We start from the raw sequence: 23,325 nt of genomic DNA, 5'->3' as shown, positions 1-23,325 counted from the left end.
AACTTTCTTGAGGCCACAGAGCAAGGGGGGAGAACCTGAGTCTTGCTTTAACCACTGATCATGCTGATTTCCAGCAGAATTTAGCAGGGAAGGAATCTGTTCCAACAGGGTCTTTTCCACCTTTGTGTCTGATCCTGCGATTGAAATTCGTGCTTGTGTGAGTTGGAGTCAGAGTTTCTCAGCCTGCCCACCTGGCAGGCCAGACACAAGTGGAAAAAACAAAACAAAACCAAAACTCTGTTGCCTCAAAACCCATGCAGTTGCAAAGCAGCAAGTCTGAGAGGAAAATTAGCCTGACTGAGCCGTTTACTTCTGGGCTTCCTGCCCAAAGCTGTTGCGACTCGCTTTGGGCAGCCAGGCTCTGGCCTCTAAATACAAACCAGAGGTAGAGGGGAAGGGGCTTAAACACCTACCTACGTTGCTGCTTTCACCTCATTCCTGTGTGGCATGCCATGGTTCAAGCCGCCTCCCTACTGCTCAGACCTTTGTTTTCAAAAGCAGGAAGTATTTCTCCACTGACAATTCAGTTTCTATGAGAACATCACTTCTAAGGAGCATCAGGCTGTTCTGTTGTTATTCACCACTGGGGTCAGTCAGTTCAACATTAACAGTCTCATTAAGCACCTGACAAGAGAGGGCAGCCCCTTGCTTTTCCCAGACATGCAGGCTCTGGTGAAAGGACTGCGGCTGGAGCCTGCCAAGGAAATAGCTACTGTTCCCCTGTCAGGGTCCATCAAAGCCCCACTCCTAATGAGACTTCTAGGCAGGGAGCACACCAGCCTGTTGCCAGGAGCAGAGGGGCACCACTCAACACAGCCCAGGGAAGAGTCCTGCTCCGTGCCTCTATGAGGCTTTACAATGGTGGAGGATTAGCTTCACACAGGGAGAAACTAAGGCAGCAGGAGGTGTGGCAGTGCTGGGAATAGAACCTAGCTCACCAACCCCTAGTCCCGGCCCTGTTCCAGCCACTCGATGCAGCTCCCCCCATGTGTGCAGCATTAACACTGTTAGGAGGAAAGCCAGACGCTACCTGTTAAGCTGCAGTTCCATCCCTGGGGTCTTGACTACACTAAAACCTCTGCAGCTACCTGCTGCGATTTATATCACCAGAACCTCCTATGGGATCCAAGCCTTAGGATGCTCAATTAGCTGGACACTGATACAGGTTTAACATCCTCAGCTGCCCCAGCAGAGGCCCTAACGTCATTTACTGTTGGGTCCAGAGTGCACTTTTACAAAGAAGCTGCATTCCGATTGGCTGCACCAGTTTGGTGTCACTAAGCACCAGCACTCTGATTGGCTGACCCTGATTTCACTGGCCCTGAACAGATGAGAATCTCACTAGTTCCTCCTGCCCTAACTGCAGAACTCCAAACCCGAGTGACCCATCCCGCTGACCCAGGGCTGCAGCTGTCTGAATTACTCAGGTTTCAGAATATGCAACAGCACGTTTCCTATTAGGCCAGGATGCCTTAGTTGGCTGAAACAAACCAGCCACAGTACATTTCGTGACGCAGTACCCTTGGTTTGTGTGTTCGTTCTTGCCAGCTTGCAGCATTCTGTCACTCCGGAAAGGCTGGCTCAGGAGTTAGTGAGGTTTGAAGGTCTGACCTCCTGTTTTGATGTTCCTGGGACCCAAGGCCCTGGAACCATTAAGAGAGCTTTATAAAAACCACTGCTGCAGGCAAGACAGCTGACCACACTCTGCACTCGTTGCACAGAATCCTAAAGTACTTTAAACATGAAGGAAGCCTCAGAACACCCATTCCACGGTTGTGCTGCACTTTCCCCTCCGACTGCTTGGCTAAGGGGGAAGAGCATGTGGAAGCGTGGCATTATAGACACACAAACTTCAAGCCGGGGTAAGTGCCACTGGTGCAAATTGCATCCAGACCCCGTAGTCTCTGGCCAGTGATGATCAGAACCAGGGCTACTCGAACCCTAGGAAATTTGACTCAGGAACTTGCACTAGACACTAACCTCCAAGACTCTTGCTCTCTTCAGATGGGAAGTCAAAATAAATAGGCTACTGTCTGCTCTGAAATTCCTGCCTCTGTAGCCACCTAATTCACAAATGCACGGGCCTATCACCCCTGCTGTGTCAGTGATCCAGTCCTGTTGAGAGCGGACATCTGCAGCAACATGTTCACTCCTCTCCATTAACTGCTCTACGCCTTGCGATCGACTCACACAACAACAGCTGCAGAAGGGAGCAAGTTAAAGAGAGAAAAAGTAAAAATCGGGATTATAAATCTAAAATTTTATTGAGACAAAAAAACGGACAGAGCTTGGTATGAAGTTAAAATCCAAACACTTACTTTACATTTAAACAATGTTTTCACAGAAACCTAAACACATGCTTTTAAAAAAAGGTTTGTACAATGCAGTTCTAGATACATATCACCCTACAAGGAGGTGCCAGGAGCCTGTAGGAGCTCATGACTCCAGACATTAAATATTTCAGTATTTTTAATAAATCCGTTTGATTAAAAAAATTTCAGCAGAGCAACAGAGCTGGCTCCAGTGCTGAAGTTTGGGCTTGAAAAACAAATCACTTGTTAGGGGAGGATTTTGAAATGATTTCACCTCCCTCTCACATTACACTAATAGGATTAAAAACAGGGAGGAACATGTTATCACATACATACATACATACATACAGAGAATAAAGGGGTTCCCAATGCTGCCAGCTGGACAGAATCCAATTGGGGTTGAAACAAAATCAAATAGAAATCAGAACTTTCTATTTCCCTAATTTCACAAAATAGCACCTTAACGCAAAGGGGGTAGAAGGCTTTTAAGGGGTTATCAATTCCCTCCCCATTCCCCACCCTCTCACTTACAATGCACAAGTCAGTTCTGTTTGGAGACACTACTAATTACAGGCTTGCATCTTTGCCGGTGCCTCCCCCCCTCCCCCCCTTCGCTCCCAGTAACATTGCTCTAGGGATTGAGGATTTGGACATTCACAGCTTCAGTCTCATACCATTGTCCCTCCCCCTAGTCCTATTACCAATACTTGGGGTTTTAAGTTAAAGATGTTTATAAAAAGAGGATTCTGGTCATGGATCTGGAACACTGTCAACCGTTTCCCCCCCACCCCATTAAAAAGTCCCACCCCCACCCCACCTCAAACTGATACACCAGTAATAGCAAAAAGAAAAAAACCTACACACATGCTACGTTGTAAAAATGCAGAGTTAACACTATTGGGAAGAAGGCTGTGGGTTGCTGAGATGGTCTTTGAAGAACAAGCAGTATTCATCTGCTCTCCCTTTCCCCAGCCTACCCAGCACCAGCGATAGTTCTTCATGGAAGGGGCTTTCACTTCCTCTCCAGAAAGCTGCAGAACAGACAGCCTTGAAACACGTCTCCCCCTCCCCCTCATGTCAGGCTGGTTTGAAGCTGGACACTGGCATGGGGCTGCACAGAACACTCGGGCAGCTGCAGGGCACAGACACCATACTGCCTCTTCAAAGGGCATCTTCTCAAGCCACCTCTCCGCTAAGTAGAGCTGCATTCTCTCACTGTCGCTCCAACCCACAGTCTGATCTTGATACAAAGGTTGGCCAGAGCAGGTGTGGGTTAGTTCTTGTCCTCTTTCTTGTCATCGTCTTCCGAGGGGTAAGAGTGCCATGTCAGTCTCTCCTCATAGAACGAGATGACCACCTGGGGGCACTTGATGTTAGCTTCCTTTGCAGGGACCAGGTCAGCCTCATCAGAGTTCTTCCTACAGGGGGTTGGAAACAGGTGTCACTGGAGTAACCCAAGAGGCAGCAGGTAAGGAAGGCCTCGGCCAGATGGGTTTTCCACGCAATGCTCCAAATGGCTGAGATGCAGGAAGCCCACCAAACAAGTTCAGGTGTAAGCTTGGGCTCAGCTGTTGGTTTGTAAGGGACCGTGGGGAGCAGGGGTCAAAGCTGCAGCCCCGCCCCCCCATCTCATCTGCAGTACGCAACACCAAGCAAGACAAGTAGCTCCCACCTCTGGCCACAGCTGGGGCTGAACAGACCTAGATTCCCCCTGCCCCAGTGGCCCAACCCTGTTTGGCACAGCTGACAGGGGAAGCAGTGTCTGATGTGGCTCTATTCCAGACACAGAACTGGAGGCCAGCACCATCAAGCCATACCCTCCTCTCCCCAAGCTTGTGCCTGTGGCAGAGATCTTAAGAATCCCAGAATCCCAAGGGTCCTACCTGTTGACAGCAAATCCACGTTAGCCTCAGCGCCGAGGGTCAAGTCAGGCGGCAGCGCCACCACGAGATTTCTCAGGCCAGCGAGCAGAGACTCCCCAGGTGCAGCTCCTTGCCTCTCTGGCACAGAGTAAGTGAAGAAAGTGACTGACACAGACACACTCACCATTTCATCAGGAACATGAGCTCCCCGCTGGAATCTGTGGCGCCGATAATCCGCTCAGGTTCAAACCCCCGGGCAAAGCCTCGTGGTTTCTCTGACTGAAAGACAAAGAGGGAAGATTCTACTTGCTGTCCGGAGGGGCAGGGGGGAGGGCGTGAGACTGAGACTAGGTGCGCCTCAGGCCTGTGCCTGCAGAAAACTGAATGGGCTATGAAAGCTGAACTCTCCTAGCACCACGAGGGGATCCTGCCAGGTCGGGTCTGAGGTGCAGCCGTGGTGCTTACCTCCTTGCGGCCCATGATGTAGAACAAAGGACCTGATCTCCCGGACTGGGGTCCTACGAAGTTCTGAGACCTTGCTTGCCAGCTTCCTCCTGGCACCAGCCAGGATGTTCATTCATCAGCCCAGGAGGAGGAAGCCAGACTGGGGGCGTTTTCTGGGACAGCGGGGCCCTTTTCTGGTCCCTTGTCCATATCTGGCAGAGTCCACCAACTCTTTGGGGGCAGGGGAAACTGTCCAGGGTTCTCTGTTCTGTGCTCCCCCTCGTTCCCTTGTTTTGACCTAATAACCTGCACCACTGTCCCCGTTGTGCATTTTTTTATCCCCTGTAGTCAGTGATGACCTGAGGTCAGTGGGGGGCGGTGGACTCTGCCCACCATTCCAGGAGGACACCTCAGCTTAGCCCTAAACACTGCCCCAGATTTATCAGCTGGCCGCTGGCTCAGAAGGGGAGGCTTGATCTCTAACCGCCGTCACGCCAAGAGAGACAGGGAGATGAGAAAGGATGTTTTTGCTTGCCTAAGGATTTTAAAGCACCTCACAGACACAATTAGCCTCTCTGTGGGGTTGGTGACTATTATCATCTCCAATTTACAGCAGGGAAGTGGCGGGGTGGGTCACAGGCTGTCAGCAGCAGGGCTGCAAATAGAACCCGAGGGGCCTGGCTCCCTGTCCTCGGCTCTAACTACTACACCCTAGTGATGAATCCAAGAACAAGTCTTCATGGATAGGGGATGGGAAGGTTCTCCTCTCGTAGTCCTGCCTCACCTCTTCCTTTTTCTTCTTTGGTTTGCTCTCCTCCCCTCTGTCCTCTGTGTCAGATTCAGCTTTGCGTTTGCTCCCCTCCGATTTCTCACTCTCATGTGCGGTTTTCTGGGACTGGAGAAACTCTGCAATGAGGTCGGGACAGTCGAGATTCTCCTCCGGCTCCCATGTGTTATCCTCGCTGAAATCAAAGGGGACAGCTTGTTCTCACTTCTACAGCCTGTGGCTCAGGCCAGTGAAGGGACGCCCTGGACACAGGGCCACGGAGATGCTACCAGAGCCTTAGCTGTCTACACCCTGTCTACAGCCTTAGCTGTGTTCTGGGTACCCTGATTTGGAAGGGAGGAGGCTGAGTTGTAGAAGCTGAAGCCTCTCACAGACTTGCCCTGATGGGTAGGTGTGACCCATTTCTATACCAGCCCACATGCACTTCACTCACAAGTTCAGACTTGGCTTTGTAGGGACAGGAAGGGGAATCTTTAAGGCAATGTCTCCCCCACTCCTCCCACGTACACTGAACTGGATTGACCATCCAGATCAGAGAGGAAGGAGGGGCTGGGGACTGCCATGGCCTGTGAACAGCCCATCCCAAAGGCTCCTCATGGAGAAAGGAAGTGGGACACTCTTGCTCCCCCAGTCGGACTGGCACTCTCTCACCGTAGTTGAATGTCTTAATCATCACCATCCCCCTACAAAGCAGGGCAGGGCAATTATCCCCATTTTATACATGGGGAACTGACGCAAAAAGAGGCTACGTGACTTGCCCAAGGTCACACAGGGAGTCTGTACTGGAGCAGGGAAATGAACCCGGGTCTTCCAAGCCCCAGACTGACACCCTAACCGCTGTCAGCACAAGGAGGGATCACAGACTGGGATGCAACCTCTCCACTTACTCTGAGAAGCCTTTCCACTTCAGCAGATACTCCACTTTGCCTTTCACCACTCGCCGGTCTAGGACTTTCTCCACCACATATTCCTCCTCTTCTTCCTCTAAGACCTCCTCCACTTTCTTCTTGTTCTGCTTTTTTCCCATTGTGCTGGCCAGTTTTTCAGCTTAAGGGCGACGCTGCTAAAGTGGGGAGACACACACACAAGTCAGGGCGGGGAAAGCTGCAATACAAGGAGGCAGAGCCCAGGACACTAATGCTGCCTTCTAAAAAAGAAAAAGAAACATATGTACAAAGCCTCGGAGAGTTGGAGCAAGATTATTCTGCTGGCCAATCTGGCTCATCTAAGATCAGATGCTTCCCATTGGATAATGCTATTAAACAGATACATGTTGATCCAGCCTCCTCTCCACGCCGAACAGTCCATATCCTCCTCCTCCCCCTAGCCCTCGGTTTCCATCTCTTACCCTATCAAATTCAAGCTTCCCATCACCTTCAAGGCCCTATGGGATCTCTGCGACACATGCCTGCCCCCGCCCAATTCCCTGACCTCATGGTACCTGCCACCATACCAGCCTGTGTGTGGAGCAGTGTCCCAGTCCCCATCTGCATAGCGCTCTGAGTTTTCCGCCTTACAAAGTGCCCACACTCGGGATATCCCTGCTCCATTCTCACTACTGACTCCCAAAACCTGCCTTTTTGTGAAATGGCCTCCTACATCTTGCTTCATTTTATTCTCCTATCTAGGAATTTATATTCCCTACCCCCACTTTGACATTACTAGATTTATCTTCAAAACCTACCCGTGAGGCAGGGAAATATCCCCATTTTATTAATGGGAAACCAAGGCACAGGGACTAAGCGATTTGCCCAAGGTCACACAGGGAGTCTGTGGCAGAGCCAGAAACAGAACCCAGGTCATCTGACTCCAGTGCCTGGCATTGGCCACTGTGGGAAGACAGGACACTGGGCTAGATGGACCTTTGGTCTGACCCAGTCTGGCCGTTCTTTATGTTTGCCTTATTCATATGACCAGCCTTCCTCCCTTCATCTACCTAATTCAACTCCCTTTTTGCAAAGCTCTGTGCTGCATAAAGCATTTCCAAACAATGTAGCAGTAGGAGAACAGCACATGGCAGATAACAGAATTGCTTCTTCTCCAAGGTAACCTCAAGCCACATTCCCTGATAATCAACTACCCCCTTTCATTTATTATACACAACAGGGAGGGGACTAGCTCATGCACACCCTGGGATATAGCTCCCCTACCCAAGATATGGGTGTCACCCATCTGCACCGGTAGTTTCAGTAAGAGCTTCTCCGTTTAAATCCAGTGACTATTAGGAAGTAGTGGAGAGGGCATGCGAGGGAGAGATACTGGTTCACTGTGTGGCCTCCAGCTAGTTCCTTTGATGCAGTTTCCTCATCAGTAAAGGGAATGTAATAATGAGCAGATACTCTGGCTTCTGTTTCCTCTGCACACCAGGAAAGTCTGCAGCGAGCAAGGCACACCCATGCCAAGCGTCAGTCTGACCCTGCTAGTGAGCCAAACTAATTGCTCTCCTAACTGACACGATACACAGGGAGCATAAGAGTACCTCCAGCTCACACTAGGTCTCAGTGCTGCAACTCACACAGTAGGGACCTCTCCCCACCATTCCCAGGAATCAAGACTCCCCCAACATAGATCTGGACTCCGAGAGTGGAAAGGCCCCCTGATAACCCAGCCTCTATTCTCCCTGCAATTCAGGCACTTCTGGTATGAGCAATCAGTGGAATTCTGAGCCACCAAGGATACTTGGTCCCAGTTATTAGCTGCACTCACATTCTAGCATTACACAAGGGCAGCATGGTCCAGCTGACACGGTGGATGCCCCCAGTATTAATTGCGGAGTAGGTAGGTCTTGGGGATCTGCATTGTTGGGAGAGGAGGTCAGAAAGCTAAAGCAAGTAAGTCTTTGGTCACTAATACTGTGTGAGGGAGATAGGCATTATTATTCCCACATCACAGACAGGGAAAAGAGGTACAAAGAGGTGAAGTTACCTGCCCTGCATGTCACAGCAATCTTGTTGCAGAGCTGGGAGAATGCAGATCTCTTGACTCCCAGTCCTGTATCTTAACCACTAGATCATGCTTCCAGTGGGAATTGTTCTTTTCTAATCAACCAGAACAGTGTGTGTAGCTGGCAAGAGTTTTTGCAGCCTAAATGCCAGGGAACAATTTCTGAACAGTCCTGATGAAAGGAATCTTGCCAAGCAAATGACTACAGAGCAGGTCAGACATGTCACCTGTCAAGAGACAATTTTTTCCAGCTGAAGCCATTTTGAGTTGCATGTGAGAAACTTCAGCTGGCAAAAATTTTGCGAGTTTGGGTTAGCTTGAAAAGCAGAAAATTAAAAGAGAATCTTGTATCCTGTGGGTCATCCCTCTGCACTGAGGGAGATGGTTCAACAGCTAAATAATGGTTTTTGAACCCCAACATTCGAGAGAGATGGGTACAATTCCACACTGTTCAAGGCTGCACAGCTGTCATGCAATTGACAAGAGACACAAGGTGGGTGGGGTAATATCTTTTATTGGACCAAAAGAGACAAGCTTTCGAGCCACACAGAGATCTTCTTCAATTGACAAGACTCTTTGAAGTGGGAGGCACAGGCATGGGCCAAACAAATCTCATTATGGGCACTGTAATTCAGACTCACCAAAAGTCATCTCTCCTAGAGAAGGCACCCTGCCGGGGCTCCCTATTGTATCGCTTCTAGATGCTTTAAGTGCAGTGAGGGGCTTGGAAAGGCAGGGCCTCTGAGGGCTTCTCCCTTTGGCAGATGCTGTAACTCACGTTTATCTGTGTCTTGGACCCTGTGACTGCATCTCTCAAACTGATCTCAGCATGTAAGTTCCACCAGCTGCTCAATTCTGGACCATTCACTTGTCACTCAGTGCTCCATGCCTGCACCGCAGGCCTTCTGCTGGAGCTGGGTTTTGCTGGAAGACAGACTTTAAAACCAAGTGACCTGCACACAACAGGCAACCCTCCCTTTGTGCCCTGCTCTGGACAGAGGCATCAGGAAACCCCTTCCACACAGTCTGGGCTTCAGACATCCTCAGAGGTCAGTCATTTCCTGACAGGGGAGATTCCCAGATACCTGCCCCTAGGTGGCAATCTGCCTTAATGCGGAAAGCCCTGTGCCATTTATGAGCAGGGCGTTCACAGGATTAGCAACAGAATCCAGACCAGGTGAAGCCATTACTCTGATTGCTGTTCAGTGACCTTGGAGCCAGTCAGGGGGTCTCAATGTAGTTTCAAGTGACTAAGTGTCCCATATCACAAGTAGAGCTGGGCAAACAACTGAGTTTTTGGTTCGCTGGCACTTCCGAAAATACTTAGTAAACTAACACTCTGAACGTTGCAAAAAGTGTTGGTGAATTAAAAAAATACATTTTGGGTCGAACAAACATCATTCAACCCAAAATGCTTTGTTCTGTGTATTCATAGAATCTCAGGGTTGGAAGGGACCTCAGGAGGTCATCTAGTCCAACCCCCTGCTCAAAGCAGGACCAATCCCCAATTTCTGCCCCAGATCCCTAAATAACCCCCTTAAGGATTGAACTCACAACCCTGGGTTTAGCAGGCCAATGCTCAAACCACTGAGCTATCCCTCCCCCACATGCTGGATTCTTAGAGAGCTAGAGTCACACAATGGCCAGAGGAAGAGGTGGTGCCCTTCTTCTAACATCTAGCACAGTGATTAAGGCACCCACCTGGGATGTGAGAGACCCAGGTTTAATTCCCCCCTCTGCCTGATGTGGAGAAGAGATTTGAATTTAGCTCTCCCACATCGTAGGAGAGTGCCCTAGTCACCGGGCTGTGGAATATTCTGACGACACTCCCCCCCTCCCCCCAATTTCTGCTATTGAAGCTGTTCAAATTTGTATAAATAAATAGCCACTGGAGCAAAGACTTACAGCGGGGCAAGAATGACTACAGCTTGGTGGTCAGGGCACTCACCTAGTACGTGGGAGACCCAAACTCCAATGACTGTTGACACAAAGTGGAACAGATTCAAGAGGAGACAAAGAAATCCACATCAGGATATCCCACAGCCCAGTAACTAGGGCACTCTCCTGCAACTTGGGAGACCAGAGTTCAAATCCCTTCTCCACATCAGGCAGAAGGGGAAACTGAACCCAGGTTTGCCACATTACAAGTGAGCACCCTAATCACTGAGCTAAAAGACAGGAGGGCACCCCCTCCCAGCCCATATTTTATGAACAGTGCCTAAATCCTGAAAAGAGGGTGTGGCTGAAGCTATTTGGTGAATTTACATCAAACTTGCAAATACTTCTCACCAGAAATCGCATTTTTCATTAATAAACTCTGTGCAAAAACTTCTGCCCAAATCAAATTTCACACCCCGCCCCGCCTCCCCAGTCCCAACTAGCACTAACCAGCCCCCTTGTTGACAGCCTCAGCAGTGGGATCAGAGATTGAACTGGCTGTGGAGATTATACTATCCTCTCCCGCTCCAGGTGGCACCTGCAGATCAGGGTTGAGGACAGGCTAGTGTGGTGGCAGCTTGCTCTGCTTATGCCTGCACTGTTGTGGACACAGGGCTTTGGTCTCCACCTTTGGTCAAAACTAAATTCATCTAACATATTAAACAAAAGAGGGGAGAATCCCAAGATGGGCAGCGTGCTGACAATTTCTCCCACAGCAGTCCTAGGTGCAAGTGACTAACAGAGACAAGACTTTCCTCCAGATGAGCACTCCTGCCTCCCAATTAAGGATCCCACATTAAATGTAGCTCAATCACGGATTTAATGCCAGGGTATTCAGGCCTGACCCAGCAAGGTGCTGAGCCCTCCAACTCAGACTGGGTCCAATGGGAGCCGAGGGCATTCAGTGTCTCACTCATCAGGGATGGCTGGAAAGCTGAAGTGGCATTTTAAAAAGCAACCTTAGAAAAAACACATCAAGAGAGAAATGAGGCTGCTGCCTTCTGAACTCCTGGGTTTAAATACACTCTGACAGGGTCTTTAATCAGATGCCAGACAGAGGCAAACCCAAAGCAGCAAGGCTCCGGGTTGCCTGTGGACTTGCTGTTGATGGAGGCCAGGCTGCTTGGCACCACATCACTACAACAATGCACAGACTCCGACCACCAACATCTAATCCCCCAGAAGGAGCCAGCAATGCAGCAGGAAACCGAGGGCTCAGGTTTCACTTGCAGAGGCTCTAGAATTCTCTAGCAGATTCTCAGGCGGAGCGTAATACTCCATCCCCTACAGCAAAAATGCAGAGGGGTGCCACGAAGGGAGGCAATGAATAGTCTGGTTTCAGAGTAGCAGCCGTGTTAGTCTGTATTCGCAAAAAGAAAAGAAGGACTTGTGGCACCTTAGAGACTAAGTCTGTGACACTGCTGGTAAAAGGAGAACTCCAAGAGGCTCCATGCCTCAGCAAGGGCATCTGATAAGGTTGGAGGGAGACAGCCGCCACTTCTGGAAAGGTTTCAGAGTAACAGCCGTGTTAGTCTGTATTCGTAAAAAGAAAAAAGAAAAGGAGTACTTGTGGCACCTTAGAGACTAACCAGTTTATTTGAGCATGAGCTTTCGTGAGCTACAGCTCACTTCATCGGATGCATAGCATATCGTGGAAACTGCAGAAGACATTATATACACACAGAGACCATGAAACAAAAACTTCCTCCCACCCCACTGTCCTGCTGCTAACAGTACAGTGGGGTGGGAGGAAGTTTTTGTTTCATGGTCTCTGTGTGTATATAATGTCTTCTGCAGTTTCCACGATATGCTATGCATCCGATGAAGTGAGCTGTAGCTCACGAAAGCTCATGCTCAAATAAACTGGTTAGTCTCTAAGGTGCCACAAGTACTCCTTTTCTTTTTTCTTTTCACTTCTGGAAAGCCCCCTGTGACGGTGCACTCCATATATTTTATGGAAATATGCTTATGAGTGTAATTATGATGTAACTGGAATACACTTTATGCAAAAGATCTCTTGTAATGTATCATAAAGGTTATAACCCACTGAATATATTCCTCCTATTTGTATGCATGTATCATTCTTGTATCTGAAGCTAGAAATATGAAGTATAACTCTGAGGTCCTATTGTAATTATGCAAAGTGTGGGCCATTGATGGTGGTTTAGGATCTTGATGGCTCCCATTGACTAGGACAATTGGTTGTAAATGACAGGTTTCAGAGGAGCAGCCGCGTTAGTCTGTATTCGCAAAAAGAAAAGGAGGACTTGTGGCACCTTAGAGACTAACCAATTAATTTTCATGAAGTTGATAGATTTCCACTCCATACGGCTAAATGCAGTTAGTCTCTAAGGTGCCACAAGTACTCCTTTTCTTTTTGGTTGTAAATGGTTTATTTACCTGCAAGCCTCCCTGTGTAGGACTGGGGAGGGTGGGGGGTGTCTTACAGTGACATGTGACCATGTCACATGATACTGGAATCCATCTTAAATCTGGTACTTTTCCATTTAGAAGGGTGGGGCTCCAGAGAGACAAAAGATTCCCACTTCGTGCCAAAGCTATAAAAGGAGGTGTAGCAGGACAAAGGGGGCTGCCAGTCATGAGAAAACCCGTGCTTACCACCTGAGATGTCTGCTGGAACTAACAAGGACTGTACCAGGGGAAAGGATTGGGCCCCGAAAAAAGACTAGGAAAGACTCTAGTCTGTGAAAGAAGCGTATTGGAACATCTCTGAGGTTGAGATATTTATTACTATAATGAGTTTCTTAATATATTAGGCTTAGACTTGCGTGGTTTTGCTTTATTTTGCTTGGTGACTTTGTTCTGTCTGTTATTACTTGAAACCACTTAAATCCTAGCTTTTATACTTAATAAAATCACTTGTTTTATTAATAAACCCAGAGTAAGTGATTAATACCTGGGGGAGCAAACATCTCTCTCTATCAGTGTTATAGAGGGTGGACAATTTATGGATTTACCCTGTATAAGCTTTATACAGAGTGAAACGGATTTATTTGGGGTTTGGATCCCATTGGGAACTGGGTGTCTGGGTGCTGGAGGCAGGTAACCTGCTGAGCTGTTTTCAGTTTAGTCTGCAGCTTTGGGGGCATGGACCAGACCCTGGGTCTGTGTTGCAGCAGGCTAGCGTGTCTGGCTCAACAAGACAGGGTTCTGGAAGTCCCAAGCTGGCAGGGAAAACCGGCTCAGAGGTAATTTCAGCACATCAGGTGACAGTCCCAATATGACCAGTGATGAGGAAGTTGACCTACTTGAATACAGTTTGGATCTCGGGGAGCCCGTCTCTCTCTGCAGGGGACCCACGTTTTTCACCATGGGTCTAATGAATTTCAGTCACAGATGCTGCAGAATGTGGCTAATGCTTGGAGACAGAGCTTGTTTTTCATAAAGCATCTAATATTCAGCTACGGAGATCATTCAGCTGGCTCTGTGGTCTAGGATCCTGTCTACGGCAACTGGATCATGGACTCTGCATTACACAGTACAGTCCCTATGTAACATGCTGTGGACCAGCACAGATGAGACTAAACCATGGTGCAGCCTCACTTTGAACTGAGACAGGGGGCTCTGTACTGTGAGATACACAGTCACCAGACAGCTGAGTTTATGAAGATTGCCAGTGGATTGTGCCGTTAGTCAAGGAGCACTGTGACTGCTCCTGCAGAGACCCTGAAACAAGGAGGGACGGGGAGAAAGAGCAAAAGAAATAAGGAGACAGTGAAGAACAGCGGGCAAAAAAAAAGAGGACAGCCAGAAACCAGAGAATGGTGATGGGTTCTAACATCCCTCAGATTGCAAGCAGCACGGGAGGCAGAGAACTACACTATGGAAAGGTCAGGCTGCTGCGATCCAGCTCCTGGGCAAAAGACTGGCAGGGGCGACTTGATGGAGAAGCCACAAGCACTGCAAGGAAGGCCCAACATCTGCCAAACAAGGGAGGGAGCAACAACATACTGATCAGCAAGAGGTAAGTGGATATAATCTCCAGGCCATAAGGTGACTCTCATGTACCCTTGTTAGAGCTTTGAACTGTCTTGGGTCTGTTCCTCTGACGCCAGCTGCTGTCAGGAGAGAAATACTTGCCTGTTTCAAATTATGAGGATTCAAACTATCAGCAAGATATTATTTTTTTAAATCCATGCAGTGAGTAGGTTCAAACATTAGCGCGTGCATTTATTAGAACTTTGTGGTTCTCGGACTGGTTTTGGTAAACCTGAAACTAACTCACGGAGATTAGAGCCTAAAAATTCAGCTTTCAAAATGAAGACGTTTGTGCCACACAGAGAGACAATGCTCCATCCCGTTAAAGGCCCCCTTACCTCCCTTTGCTCCAGAGAGGTTTGTGTCAAGGGCAAACCCTGACATTCACATGCAGGGTCTGTTCTGGGTGGCATGCGGAGAGGCTGTTCCTTTTGGAATAGTTCCTATGCTAGAAACTGCATCTGGCTTTGCCAGAGTTGCTCTCAACAGCCTGCATCCAGTAGGATGCTCTGGGCAGATACATGGCCTGGCTACAGCTTCCAGTTCCAATCTGTTCTTACACACACTGCATATATTGTCCTTCCTACTCTGAAAGATGAATAAATCAGTGTTTTTTGCTATAAGAAAACGACGGACCCTGTTGAAGTTTGAGAGAGGAGAGACTGAAGACCCCAGTGATGGTACAAACTCCGAGCATGCACTACCCAAAGAGTAATCAAACAAAGGGATTGTCTAAATTTAAAATGCAACAGTGGCATGTTCTCCCATCAGCAAAGGTAATCCATCTCCCCAAGGGGCGGTAGTTAGATTAATGGAAGAATTCTTTCATCGACCTAGTGCTGTCTACATGGGGGCTCAGGTCAGTTTAACCATGCCGCCCAGGGGTGTGGATTTCTCACACCCCTGAGCAACACAATTATGCCAACCTAATTTTCTACTGTAGACCAGCTCTAAAGTAAGGAGTGCTGTTGAGAAGCTGTGCTGTTTCCAATGAGATTCTGACCTTAATGGCACAGAGCCTTTGGTGACTCCTAGAGTATGTCAGCAGTCACAGAAATTAATGAACCAACAAGTGTCCACAGCACCAGAAAACAAGTTACCACAGCACCAGACACAAGAAGTGCTAATTGGCTTCCTTATAGGCAGTCTCAGCAGAGAGGAATGAATGGACATTGAGACTGAGCCATTTTCACCCCTGCGTGTCAGGAGTGATGCACCAATTAAGGGTTCTTTGATCTCCCGGGTTGTCAAGCAAACAGATTTCATCAGCATGATGTTCATTCACACAAAGTTACAGTTGGAAGAGATACCAGGTCACTTTTCCCATCCCCATGGCCAGTACAAGATATTTCCCCCCCATTTTTCTGGGGAAATTGGTCCCATCTGACCAGGCTGATTGCTAGGCTATTCCAGTCTAAGCAGACCTCACATTTAGGATGTTCTTCCTAATATTCACTTTCAGTTCTCTTTTGCTTATTGTCTGGAAAACAGCCGACTTTGCATTAAAGATATTTTCTGACCCAAGACCAAAAAGGACTTAAATGCTAACAATTCCCACCCTCACTGGACCATCTTAAACACCAGCATTTGGAATAAGGTGGAATTCTTTATAAAGGATAAAGCAGAACATTGGAAAGAGAGAGAAGAGCTTCATGTCAGCAGTTAAAGGGAAAATCCAAGACACATTAAACCAATTGAAAAGAATTTAAACTCCAGTAAAAGGCAACAAGGAAAGAGGCCCAGCACAAAGTATATACAAAAGCCTCCTTTATTGCAACAAGAATAGCAGACAGAGGGGTAAGAGCCAGAATCTGGCAACACTGCAGAGAACACACATTACTGCATGGCCTTCTGCAGAGCAGCATCCAGGTAGTGAGAGAATTATAAAACAAGCCCGAGAAAAAGCAAACAAAAGTGCTGAATGGAGCATCAACCTCTTTAGCTGCAAAATGTGCGGTCTTTAGAGGAAGGTAAGTTCTACATAGTGTCCTTCTAGTACGTCAGATGCATTTGTAAAGACTTCAATAGCTTTAAGATAGAAGGCTAAGCCAGCATAACATGAGGACCCAGAGATCTATTTCCTTTGAATACACTCAGTCTAACTCCACTGACTCAGAGAATTAAGAGTTAAGTGCAACTTTGATGCTCTGTAAGTAAAACATTTCCCCCAATTTCCATTCCCAAATTTGGTTAGGATCACACCCCTCTTTGAGGACTATGAACATGCCAAGTTTATTCAGCATTTGTCAGGAAAAGACAGCATGCGTATTTCTTTTAAGTGGGAACAAGTGTATTAAGTTTTCCACCCTCCTAACCTGAGCACAACTGAGAAACTTTCACTCAGACTTTCCAGAAATATTAGCCTGAGCTGAGATGAAGCAAGATGAAAGCTCGATGGAGAATTTGGGAGAGCTATAAGTGACCGAGCATGGACTGTCACTCTCAGCTATGACTACATTCACAACTCACATGGGAAGCGTACCTCTGAAGTTACGGAAATCTGCACAAGGGAACAAGAGATTAAGGAAAAGTCTTGTCTGCGTGGCTGGGCTTTCTAGGTTCTATCTGCATGAGGAGGAAGCAGAGAGAAGACAGAAGTATTTTTACACTCTCTCCTCTAATCAGGGAAATGCTACCAGAGGCAGGACACAGACTTGATTACTCATTTTTAGTAAAGACAGATTTAGCATGTGGAGACATCTCAAAGAAGTCATCATGGGACGATGCTGCTCAAAATGGCATAAGATTCCCAACTGCCCAGTGCCTGCAGGACAATGCAAACCTCCCTTCCCATAAACATACACCTTTTTACTCAACTTTTTCCAATCAACACTAGTGTTTTCAGGACACAGAAAGGCAGTGTTGGGATAGAAATCTTTTTTCAGCACACACACGCTCCTTTTGCCTGTGTTACTAGCACATGAAAACTGAGACTGGTTACTGCCTTTATTCACTTGCAATCTCTGCTAGTTATTCTTGCATTTCATTTTGGGAGGACAGTGAAACACCAGACTGTCTTGTCTGTTTCTAGTCAGTTTCACTGCACAGCTCTCTAGCACTAACACAAGGCTGTGATGTTTGGTTTGCAAACCTGGGCAGGGGCTGTTTAATCCAAACAAATCCAAGATTCGTAGAATCTTTCTAAGTTAAAAATAGTTTTAAAAAACATAACTATTTTAATTAATAAAACTTACATTTAGAACCTGAACAACCTAGCAGTCTCTTTATCTTACCCACTTGATTTTGTAGTCACAGGACACATGCCTCTCATCTGCAGCTCCACTGTCCCCAACACTCCCAGCACAATTCCACCATCTCCAGGCCCCCAGGATAGCTCTCACCTCCCCAACTGACACCCTTGGTACAGCTTCACCAAGCTCCAGTTTTCGGATCAGCTCCAGTCTCTCCTCTCCCCTCCCCCCTTCAACACACACAAGATCTTTTGGAGCAGCTCCAACTCTGCACAAATCTCAGTGCTTCCCTAGGTCCCCCGGTGCAGCTCCATCCACACCTTCCTCTTCACCAGGCACACTAGTGCAACTCCAGCATCTCCTGTTCAAATATCCCCAGTACTCCTGGTGCAACTCCATAGTTTCATTCTCTCCCCTTCTTCAGTTTTACTATCACCCCAACTGTGGCACTCTCGAGCTGAACAGGGGTCCACACCAGGTCTCTGCCCCATCCTCACCTCCCCCAGTGCAGCTTCATCTCCCCTTACCCTGGTCCCCCTCTTGGGTGCAGCTCCAGCTCTACATGCCCCATTGTTCCCATTATGAACGCAGCTTCATGTTCGGTGCCCTCACCTGTCTCTTCAGTGCAGCTCCATCTCCACGTGTCCCTTCCTCAAGACCCATTTCCACTACTGCTCTGTTCTGTCCCCGCAAAAGTTCCATATCCACCATCCCCATCAGACAGCCCTTGGTGCAGCTCTATCTCCCCCCCCATTCCCTAGGACCTCCCTGGGGTAGAAGCTCTTTTGCCACAACTAGCTTCTGGAGAGGTCATGGTGCAGCTGGATCTTACGCCCTTTCCCACAGCTCCTGCTGCTCCGTTATAGCCACACAACTCCCACCCAGGTGCAGCTCCACCGCTAGTCTGCCGACCTGGTCCCCCCTTCTGTGACGCTCCCTCTTCCCCCATGCACACATCCTCACCCCCCATGACCCCAGGTGCAGCCACGCCCCCGTCACCCCTCCAAGCCCCACAACCCCACCTCCCCAAAGACCTCTGATGTAGCTCTCCTCCCCCACCAATCCCAGCTCCCCGTGGTCCCCCCTTGAAGCTCATCACACCCCCATCTAATCCTAGCTCTATAATGTTTCCACGCATCTCCCCCGCCACCAAGTCCCAGATTCCCCATTACCCTCCCCATGTAGCTCCCCCTCCCAAATCCCAGCTCCCCCGCAGACCACGAATGCAACTCTCCTTCCCCCTCCCAACCCCAGCTACAAAAGGACCCCCTGCAGCTCCCCCTCCCCACCCAAATCCAGCTCCCCACACCCCCCCCCCAGCAGCTCCATACCCTCGCTTAATCCTAGTTCCACAACAATCTCCCCTGCAACTCCCCCACCCCCCAAATCTCATGGCGCTCCCCTGGCTTCTTCCCCTTCCCCTCCCAGTCCTAGCACCCCCCCCCGGTTTCCCCTCACCACAACTCTCAGGACACCCCCTGGCTCCCCCTCCCTCCAGACTCAACACACCCCCTGGTTCCCCCTCCCTATCTCCACCCCAGCCCCCCCCCGTCCCAGCGCGCGCGCGCGCGCCTCCTGCAGCTCCCCCTCCCCCACCAGCCCCAGCGCGCGCCCCCAGTCCCTGCAGCTCGTCCCGTCCCGTCCGCGCGCAACCCCCCCCCCCGCGCGGCTCCCCTCAACCCAGCCCCCCCCCGCGCGGCGCGGCGCGGCGCGGCTCCGTCCCCGCCCTCCCGCGGGGCCCCCGCTCACTTTTCACAGCCTCGCCAACGATGCCTGGGGGGAATGGGAGCCGTGGGGGCGGAGGCTGCGCGCTGCGGCGGCCGGGCCGAGCTGAGGCGGTGGAGGTCGGCGGGGAACCGTAACCGTCGGCGCCGCGCCACAGGCCTGGCCGCTCGCGATCCGCCCTCCGCCAAACAAAAGAGCCCAGCAACCCCCTGTACCCGCCGAGCGCACCGCGCCTGCGCGGCGACCCCCCGCCTCCCGCGGCACGATGGGATGTGAAGTTCCTCGTGGACTACAGCTCCCAGCAGGCCCTGCGGCGAAGCGTCACGGCGGACCTTTCGCCGCGCTGCCTGCTGGGTGTGGTAGTCCGGGGCGGGGCTTGGACAAGCCTTGGGACTACAACACCCCATTACTCACCTTGCACAACCAACGTGACCCGAGCGAGGCCGTGCAGCACAAGAGCCCGCCCGCAGCGCACACTGTGTTGCCAGCTCTTCCCTTTTTAAATAGCATGGGGTCAAAATTAATGACCACAAAAACCTTCAAAGGAATATTTCAGGATTCAAGCCAAACTCTTAACTAGTAGAGGTCATGAAATTTTCTTAAAGCTCTAGCTCCAGGAGGCAGGTGATTAGGGGAGAATCAGATTTAATTCAGAAAGGAAATTTCTACCTTCATGGTTAGGAAGAATAGTGTGAAAACATGACCCTGTAAGAACACAGGAATCTCCAGAGTGGATCAGACCCAAGGCCTATTTAGCCCACATCCTGTCTATGACAGTGGCTGGTACAAGATGCTTCAGAGAAAGGTGTAAGACTAGTCCAGCAGGCAGTTATGGGACTGTCTTCCTCTTACATAGATCTCATCCTGATCTCTAATAGTTAGAGATTGATTTAGCTGAAGCATAAGGTTTAATATCCCTTCAAAAACTGTATGGTAATTAATTATGACACTGCATATCCTTGACACCTATTTAAACATCCAGTCCCTTTTTATATCTTGTTACATTTTTGGCCTCAGTATCTTTTTGTGGTAAGAAGTTTCACATTTTCATCACGCTTGGTTGAAAAAGAATTTCCTTTCATTGGTTTTGAATTTCCCACCTTTTAGTTTAATTGAATGCCCCCTTGTTCTTGTACTATGAGACAGGGAAATAGAAGTTCTCAACCAACCTTCTTTATACTAAAAAGCCCCCAAAGACTCATAAACCAGAATGCAAACAAAAAAAGACCATGGCATTTATTATTATTTTTTTTATTTTTAATTTTTTTGTTTGTTTGTTTTAAAGCTAATCACATGAGTTTTAGGGGCTGACTCATGATTTTGGAAAGCTTGAGGTGGGCAATATTACTACAGCACACCACAGGTCAATAAGATGTAAAACTGCACCACGCTCCATATAATGAGAACACACTGAGCATGCGATATCACATTGATTAATACGCTACAGTACAGCACACTACACTGTAATACAACACTATGCGCTACACAATACTACTTCTGTACTACAGAGTACGCTGTAGCACGTTACACAATGACAATACACCAAGAAACCATACAATGCAATGTAATACAGCACAACCATAACCCAACACACTATTCACTATAAAACAGCAGAAAACAAAAAGAAAAGGAGGACTTGTGGCACCTTAGAGACTAACCAATTTATCTGAGCATAAGCTTTCGTGAGCTACAGCTCACTTTATCGGATGCATACTGTGGAAAGTATAGAAGATCTTATTATATACACACAAAGCATGAAAAAATACCTCCTCCCACCCCACTCTCCTGCTGGTAATAGCTTATCTAAAGTGATCACTCTCCTTACAATGTGGAAAACAATACACTGATACAACACCCTATGACACCCAACAGCCACTGTTACCTGGGCAAAAAATGCCCCAGGAGCTTCAATGCCAATGTATTCCCCTGCAATTGCATTATTTAACTCTGGAGAGATCTTTGAGATACACTTTGTAGGAGAGACACAATATAAGGATGGGGCATGGTGATACCATGCATGTCCAGAAAGGCCTGGGACCTACCTGCATGTATGGGACTGATCTGTATTTCCAGAACTCAGTGAAATGGGTCAGGTTTACCAAAGCTTAATAGCACTGTCAGGTGGCAGGGATACTGACTCACTAGATTTCAGAGTAACAGCCGTGTTAGTCTGTATTCGCAAAAAGAAAAGGAGGACTTGTGGCACCTCAGAGACTAACCAATTTATCTGAGCATAAGCTTGTGTGAGCTACAGCTTTAGAGGCTCCTGTTACAGGGTCTGACTCAAACATGCCTGGAGCATCCGGTCTTCAACACTTTGCTTCTCTCAGTGGGTTTTTTTACTGGTTAAAGCAAATGAAGTGAGCTGTAGCTCACGAAAGCTTATGCTCAAATAAATTGGTTAGTCTCTAAGGTGCCACAAGTCCTCCTTTTCTTTTTGTGAAACAGGAAAGAAAGTGGTCATGGCACCAACCATGTGTGAGGTGCAGGAGGACTGCTTACCCAAGTCAAGGAAAAGAGAGGGAGCTCCTTTTTGTTCCCTTCACTTTAAGCCCTGTAGTTTTGTTTTCTGAGCCTTTAGAAAAGGCATGCATCCGATGAAGTGAGCTGTAGCTCACGAAAGCTTATGCTTAAATAAATTGGTTCATCTCTAAGGTGCCACAAGTACTCCTTTTCTTTTTGCGAATACAGACTAACACGGCTGCTACTCTGAAACCTGAGCCTTTAGGGTTCATCCAGGTCACATTTTCAAGCTTTTCTCTGAAGTCATGAGGGCTAGGAATTGACTTTTGTTTTAAATGAAAGCTGAGATTCCCACCTAATCACTTGACTCCAGAAAAACATCAAATGGCATGAGAATCATCATGACAAAAGAATGGGAGTTGGCAACACCTCCTGTGTCCCCCTGGACTAAGTGGCAAAGGACTTGGTAAAACAGGAGGGGGTTATAAGGTGGACATAGGGGTGGGGAAGGTTGAAGGGCTGCTGTCCTCTTGTGATATGCAGTGTTGTTGTAGCCATGTTGGTCCCAGGATTTTAGAGAGACAAGGCGGGGGAGATAATAGCTTCTGGTGGTGAAAGAGATAAGCTTTCAAGCTCCCCAGTGCTCTTCTTCAGGTCTGGGAAATGGAAGGTATAAGGTGGAATAGATATTTGGGTTTGAATAGAGACTGGGAGTGGCTGGGTCATTACACATATTGAATCTATTTCCCTAAGTTAAGTATCCTCACACCTTCTTGTCAACTGTCTAAATGGGCCATCTTGATGATCACTACAAAAGTTTTTGTCTCCTGCTGATAATAGCTCATCTTAACTAATTAGCCTCTCACAGTTTGTATCACAACTTCCAACTTATCTGTATCTATCTTCTTACCATATGTTCCAATCTATGCATCCAATGAAGTGGGGTGTAGCCAACAAAAGCTTATGCTCTTAATACATGTTAGTCTCTAAGGTGCCACAAGCACTCCTGTTCTTTTTGTGGATACAGACTAACACAGCTGCTACTCTGAACCCTAGCAAAATTATGAATTTCAGCTTCCAGGCACGTCTTTTGAAGGTACTGCTCAGGTTTCCTTTCCTGACTGTAACCCTCTGTGAAGAGGGCACTATGTGGATGGGTGAGCTTTTCCCATTGACATAGCTGTTGTCTCCATGTGCGCCAAAGCTTGTCTCTCTTACCAGGGGATATTGGTCCAACGGAAAGATCTTACCTCACCCACCTTGTCCTCTTGTGAGGCTGTTGTACACACAGGGCACCAGGTGACCTCCACAAATAGGTGCATAGGTCAGATTCTGCCTCTTCCTCAGGGTGAGGACCTTCCAACACACCCTGACCCCAGTCTCTCCTATGCTCTCTTCCCCCCTCCCCATCTCTCTCTCTCTCCCCCTGTCCTTCCCTCCTTTCTTTCTCCTCTTCACACTGTCTTCTTAGCCTCTTTTTTGTTTGCACCAGCCTCTTTCTTTCTTTTCTCCTGTCACTGTGTTCTTTCTTTCTTTCTTTCCCTTTTCTCATTCTATTCTTTCTCACTCTCATCCTAGTTTCTTCCTTCCTTTCTCCTCGCCAGCCTATCTACAGGGTGGGGTGGGTGGAGTCCTGCCTAGGAGTGGAACTACATCTCCCA

General features: G+C 48.4%; 1 protein-coding gene across 1 annotated transcript; it reads right to left on the bottom strand.

Moving 5' to 3' along the window:
* Positions 1 to 3,187: 3,187 nt before the first annotated feature.
* Positions 3,188 to 19,443, bottom strand: CBX1 (chromobox 1). The gene is made up of 5 exons (XM_074940738.1): positions 19,226 to 19,443; positions 6,293 to 6,468; positions 5,403 to 5,580; positions 4,359 to 4,453; positions 3,188 to 3,730 (listed from the first exon to the last, which is right to left on the bottom strand). Exons 2-5 carry the CDS (start codon positions 6,430 to 6,432, stop codon positions 3,586 to 3,588), a joined length of 558 nt encoding a protein of 185 aa, XP_074796839.1. The 5' UTR covers positions 6,433 to 6,468; positions 19,226 to 19,443; the 3' UTR covers positions 3,188 to 3,585.
* Between the last annotated feature and the right edge of the window lie 3,882 nt (positions 19,444 to 23,325).

This window comes from Natator depressus, chromosome 27 (genome assembly GCF_965152275.1).
Source record: "Natator depressus isolate rNatDep1 chromosome 27, rNatDep2.hap1, whole genome shotgun sequence".
Taxonomy (NCBI): Eukaryota; Metazoa; Chordata; order Testudines; family Cheloniidae; genus Natator; species Natator depressus.
Note: the sequence above shows the minus strand (reverse complement) of the source record. Positions and strands in the feature narration are given on the sequence as shown.